Below are 6,000 nucleotides of genomic sequence, written 5' to 3'. Positions count from 1 at the left end.
TTTTCATTTTGGGGTGGAGTATCCCTTTAACTGTAGGGGGATGGATGGATGAGCGTGCCAAGCCAAAAGCAATATTGCTAAAACTATGACTAAATAGCTATTTGGCTATTAGTAAACATTATTCAATATCACACATAGCCAGTGATGTTAACAGAAAGGGAAAGCTGTCTCCAATGAAGAGCAAGATCATGGATTAAAAAAGATTTTTTTTTTTTAATAATGTAAACCATGTAAACTTTAACGTGAAACAGGCTTCTCAACCAATTTTACCTCTGTAATACGATTCATTTCTGAATGAAAAATAACATTCAGCTAAAAAAAAGGGTAGGACTAACACTTTTATCCACTTGGAACTGATTGGCCATTAAAGTGGGTGTTGCATACCAGAATTCATTCATTCATTGTTTATTTATGAAGAATGGTGACAGATGTTTGAATGGGAGAGAATTGAAAATATGATGGACTAAAAATTAAAGTCATTTGAGAGTAGGGGCAAGTTAATACATTTTGATGAAAGATTACAAAGGCAAAAGTTTTCTTTGGAATAACGTGCTATAATGGATTGCACACAATAAGACCAACATGTTTTAATAAAGTAAATAGCACAGGAAGAGGACAAAGCTGAAACATTTTCTTAAATAGGTTCTGTAGTCAGTTGCAATAAACTCCATAGGTTGAATAAAAAAAAATGTAAAAAAGTTAATCAAACTCCTTAAAATCTGTGTTTTTGGCTTAAAATTGAAGCCTATACATTAAAACATAAGATAGGAAGAGTGATCTGGAGAAGTGCACAAGAATCTGTATCATTTTTCCCCCTCCAATTTCACACATTTGCATACACACACAAATGTCTCAAGTCAAATAGGGCTGCATAGTTAGGACAGATCCATGAGTGTAAATATCTCACAGTGGCGTCTGTGTGGGCAGGAAGCGACATCAGGAGCATTTCCAAACACACACGGCCAGACTTCCCCCAAAGAACATGTAGAGCAGGTTCCTGACTTCATGGCTCACCTCGAATCCAAACCCCTCACCGATCACCACATGCCACGAACTGCCAAACTTCTTATCCATGGACTCCTTGATCATCTTGGCGGCACTCTGAAAACAGAGTGAACCAGCGAGAAAGAGAGCGAGATGAAAGCATGTAGGCTACTGGAGCAGTCCAGATGGCCAGACTGTGTGTGTGTGAAGCGTCCTGACTCAGTACTAGACGGAAACACAGAGCCCAACCCCACCTGTGTGACCAGGGGAACGCATTTATCTGAAAGCCTGTGCTTCATAACAATAGCACAAGCTCACATACACACGCAAACCTGACTGACCTCATTGTTGGAGGCAAATTTCTCACAGGCTGTGACACAAAGCTCCATAGTCTCCACGCGCATCTCCTCTGGCATATCTGTGTGCTGCAATCAAAACCAACAGAACATACTGTGGTCAAACTCATAACAAGAAAATTCTATCTATTCTATCTTTCTATCTATTAAATTGATCAAATATTACAAAGACTTTAACATAAATCTAATATCAAATAAAGGCTGTTTTATGTCAGAATTTGTTACCTTATTTTAGTAAACTGTGGCCAAGTTGTACTAATTTGTTCCCTCGTTTAAATTAAATGAAAATAAGGGAACGAGTAAGGACAATGTGGCCACGATTTATTAAAATGAGGGAACAAATTTATAAGTCATGGGAACAAATTCTTAATTTGTGGCCACAATTTAACTAAAACAACGGAACAAACTAATAAAAAGATGGAATAAATAAAACAAGTGATGGATGAATATATATTTTGACCTCATTTTATTTACGTTTTTTTTTTTTTTTTTTTTTTTTTTTTTTTTTTTTTTTACTTTCAGGAGTAAGAATGTTAAAATAGATGTATCACATTTTCCACAAAATTATTAAGCAGCACAACTGTTTTCAGCATTGTGATAATAAGAAATATTTCTTGAGCAGCAAATCAGCATATCAGAATGATTTCTGAAGGATCACGTGACACTGAAGACTGGAGTAATGATGCTGAAAATTAAGCTTTGCCTTCACAGGAGTAAACTACATTTTATAATATATTCAAAAAGAAAAGAAGTGGTGAGCATGAGAGCCTTTTTGTTTTGTACCGATCCCAAACTTTTGAGCAGCAGTGTATAGAAAAAAAGTTATTATAAATTATTACGAATTACAATAATGTAAAGATGTATGTATTAATCATATTAAAAGAAACTACGTTAAGTTGACCAAGGCAGAACAAAATATTAAGACTGTCAACCATGCCAGATAAAGAAGCAGTGTAAATATTATGCTTGACGGAAAAAAAGGGGGTAAAAGGGGCTAGATGTTTAAAATCTCATGTTTTGAAAAGGATGGAAAAGGGAGCAGTTTGAGTGATCTAATACAGACACATCCAGAACTGGTTATTTCTATCTAGGTCACAGCAGCAGTCGAGCTGCACCCACCCTGATGAGCGGAAAGCTTTGCAGTCTTTTGTAGTCTGCGTCCTCTTTTTTACCATCACCGGTTTCTGCCATCCTTTTCTTTACTAAAGAGAGAGACAGAAGGATTAGTCCTGACTGATGAAAAGGAAAATCAGGACATTAGTTCATAATTCTCACCCATATTTAGCATTGTTATTGCCCATAAATAAAGGTAAATGTGTGTTACTGTCCTCGTCAGATATGAAAATGTACCAAAATGAACACAGAGGAAAAGACTATAGTCTTGTCATGAATTTACACATTATACTTCTTGGTGATTCTTGGTTCTTTAAAATTGTGACCCCACAAAGGAGTAAATAAGGCATTTTTAGAGCTTTATAGCTGTGTTAGGAAAGGGGGAGAGTTTAAAAACTATATTAAATGATTTCTGAAGGATCATGTGACACTGAAGACTGGAATAATGATGCTGAAAATTCAGCCTCCATCAAGGGAATAAATTACATTTTAAAATATACTGATATAGTAAAGAGTTACTTTAAATTTTAATAATATTACTGTATTTTTGATTGAATAAATGCAGCCCTGGTGAGCAGAAGAGACTTCTTTCCAAAAACATTTCATTTAAGCACATGTCATTACATTTTGTCAATTACTGTAAAATAATTTCACAACACTCAACAACTGTTCAATTAAAAACGACCGGATTTATACACAATAAACACTAAATAAATTGTGCACAGTGCAACAGAACCGAACCAGAATTCTAATCACTTAATAAAAATACTCCCTATTAAAACAAATAAACAAATAAGGAAAATACAAAAGTAAAATGCAGAAATACATCTTTCCGTCCCCAGCACGTCATTATCAGACAGGAACAGATAAACTGATAAAAAAGTATGAAGATAAACAAACGTGTCGCGTACGCGCTTGTTTTTAGCATCTCTGGGCTAATGTTAGCTTGCTAGCTCGACTCCATCGCGCCTGGACTTTAAACGACATGACTGACAAACAGCTGAAAGAAACGGAGAAATGTAAACATGTAAATCATTTAAAAGCTCGGTAATATTTTATTTACATCAGTATAGCTGAATTGCCTACCGCTCTGTAGCGCTGAACACAGACACGCTCCTCCACTGGTGTTGTCATGGAGACACACCAATTTCCATTTGGAGTATTGGGTGTATGGGATTTTCTGTGACGCTGGGCGGAGCTTACATGAATATTCATGAGTTTCCTGTTTCGCGTTAAAGCGTCTCTGATAATATTAGTACGTTGTCACTGAAACATAAACGATTTTCAAAAAGGTATGTTTTAGCCTAGAATGACATTATGCTTAGTGTATTGTTGTTTTTAATTACTATTGTTAATATGCAAAATAATTTAAAGATTGTGATTGTCGTAATGATTTACCTGATGTAGGCTACGCTCCAAATGAGCCTACAACAATTAAGCATTTTTATAATATTAAGAGTCCTTAAAATGTGTCGTTTAATAACTGTTCCAAAATGTATCTGTTGTGCCATAATAAAATGTATGATGATTATTCTGTCATTCCTAATCGTTTGCTCAATCATTCAAAAAAATGTTTTTAATAACAAAGCAAAAGATGAATTTTTTTTAATGCACACATGAACTGGAATATAAACATTCTTAATCTCTGTATTTATTTCTTTATTTGTCTAAAAAATATACATTTAGTAGATAAAATGCACTATATAGTTAAACAAAAGTGTACAAATGTCTTTATACACTTTATTATTGTATTTAATCATATACACATTGTGGTGCACTTGACAATCATTTTGACTCAAATGTGTATTGGTCAAGTTTTGAAGTCCACAACCTTGCAGTACTTTAACAATTTTTTGCTTATTTTCTACAAACTTATAACAATTAAAATGTTTTGTAGTTTAATAGAAAGTGGCTATATCAAAACATACAGTAATTTGTATATTTTCATTTCAAAGATAAAAGTAGATTGCTTTTGCTGAATAAAGACTTCAACTGATTCGGTGTTAAAAGTTTTATTAACCGATGTGGTGAAGACATTACATAAATGACATTTACTACACACCTGTATAAATATAAAATACATGGTCATGTTTTGAAAAAAAAAAAAAAAAAACAGGTGAAAGCTACACAAGGATGTAACAACTTGTATATGTGTTCAGGGATAGGGCCTACTGATCAACATAAGCAAGCACATGTTATATGACTTCTGTTTTAACTAAATTATTAAATACATTATTAAAGTAAATTCCTATATGAACAAGAAATGGCAAACAGAAATTTATGCACCATGAACAAACTCAATGAAATCAGTCTAAATGTTGGGAGAAGAAACATGCTTCCAAATCAATGGGATCATATTGTTTATACCACTGCAGAATAAGCCATTCAAGAATGACCCACATGTTTTTAATATTAGTGGAATATCCACCAACATGAACTTTTTTACAAAACCCTTTATCCATGAAACATGTTTTATTAGGTTGTGCTTGGTTTGATTACCTTTGATTATCTTGATTCCAAAAGTGTGGATTTCAGGAACAAAATGTAGTAAAACTTTAAAACTGGTTAAATAATACAACATTTGTATCAAATAGTAGGCTATCCAAGTTTTTTATTTTGCATATGATTTGTTTTTAACTATTACACTGATAAAGTACACATCCACCATCCCCTGCATCAGATAAAAAAGCAAAAGTTAATTCTGAGAACGTTTACGCATGTCTTCATCTATGTGTGCAATAGTGGCCTCATATATAACTTGACAAAAATATAAGTCTCCCCCATTAGAAGAGCTTGTAAGCTATAGGAAAAAAATAACAGGCAGAAGTGCAAGTATCAAACTCTGCTGATTTGTAACAGATATATTAATTACAAACAAACAGCTTCTCCACATGAACTGTAGGCTGTCATGCACTTCCATGTGACACCTTTTTTAAGGAGAAAAAAAAGTTAAATAGTTGTTACTACATAAGAGTCTTTATATCGTTCTTCATTTCTCACCTTACAGTCTTACAATACAGTGAGCAAGTTTGTGCCACCATATGCTACACAACTTCAAATGACATACTTTTCATAGCAAAACAGAGGAATATGAGAAAAATATTTAACAGCTACTGGCCCATTTACTTGTAGCGTATTCTAACGATAGGCTGCTTCTGGCAAATCAGTGGCTGTAATCGTTGAGTAAACATTTAAAACAGCAAACAATAACATTTTGTGCACAAACGAACAATTATATTCAACATTTGCTTATCTTCGTTAGAAGCTGAAACGTAATTAACCTACCTTGTTGAACAGGTTTTTTTGTGATCCGGTGAAAACGTACTAATATTATCAGAGACGCTTTAACGCGAAACAGGAAACTCATGAATATTCATGTAAGCTCCGCCCAGCGTCACCGAAAATCTCAGACACCGAATATTTCAGAACACCGGCCTTGGCAAACTCCGACACACGTGACACGTGTTTACTTCCGTCTGCTAAATGATTAAATGTGTTTAGGTATAGGCCTACTGATCGCAAGCAAGCACGTGTTATAGGATTTCTG

At 34.2% G+C, this 6,000-nt stretch overlaps 1 protein-coding gene across 3 annotated transcripts; it reads right to left on the bottom strand.

The window, feature by feature from the left end:
• On the bottom strand, positions 1 to 5,968 carry LOC109093554 (dynein axonemal light chain 4-like). Of its 3 annotated transcripts, none has more exons than XM_042728815.1 (5): positions 5,884 to 5,968; positions 3,540 to 3,599; positions 2,460 to 2,542; positions 1,326 to 1,409; positions 1 to 1,101 (listed from the first exon to the last, which is right to left on the bottom strand). In XM_042728815.1, the coding sequence occupies exons 3-5, from the start codon at positions 2,529 to 2,531 to the stop codon at positions 937 to 939; spliced, it is 321 nt and encodes a 106-aa protein (XP_042584749.1). In that variant the 5' UTR covers positions 2,532 to 2,542; positions 3,540 to 3,599; positions 5,884 to 5,968; the 3' UTR covers positions 1 to 936. The 3 variants fall into 3 exon arrangements, with proteins under 3 accessions (XP_042584749.1, XP_018962833.1, XP_018962835.1); XM_019107288.2 differs by lacking the exon at positions 5,884 to 5,968 and adding an exon at positions 3,365 to 3,453; XM_019107290.2 differs by lacking the exon at positions 5,884 to 5,968 and having other exon boundaries at positions 3,517 to 3,580.
• Positions 5,969 to 6,000: the final 32 nt, after the last annotated feature.

This window comes from Cyprinus carpio, chromosome A3 (genome assembly GCF_018340385.1).
Source record: "Cyprinus carpio isolate SPL01 chromosome A3, ASM1834038v1, whole genome shotgun sequence".
Taxonomy (NCBI): Eukaryota; Metazoa; Chordata; class Actinopteri; order Cypriniformes; family Cyprinidae; genus Cyprinus; species Cyprinus carpio.
This window is presented reverse-complemented; position numbering and strand designations above follow the sequence as displayed.

What these genes read in the sequence shown, in the direction of transcription:
- LOC109093554 (XM_042728815.1), bottom strand. Translation starts at nt 2,531, where the DNA reads ATGGCAGAAACCGGTGATGGTAAAAAAGAGGACGCAGACTACAAAAGA. An exon ending in AAAGCTTTCCGCTCATCAGG is followed by an intron (nt 1,410 to 2,459) that starts GTGGGTGCAGCT and finishes TTTTGATTGCAG; the next exon opens with CACACAGATATGCCAGAGGA. An exon ending in AATTTGCCTCCAACAATGAG is followed by an intron (nt 1,102 to 1,325) that starts GTCAGTCAGGTT and finishes CTCTGTTTTCAG; the next exon opens with AGTGCCGCCAAGATGATCAA.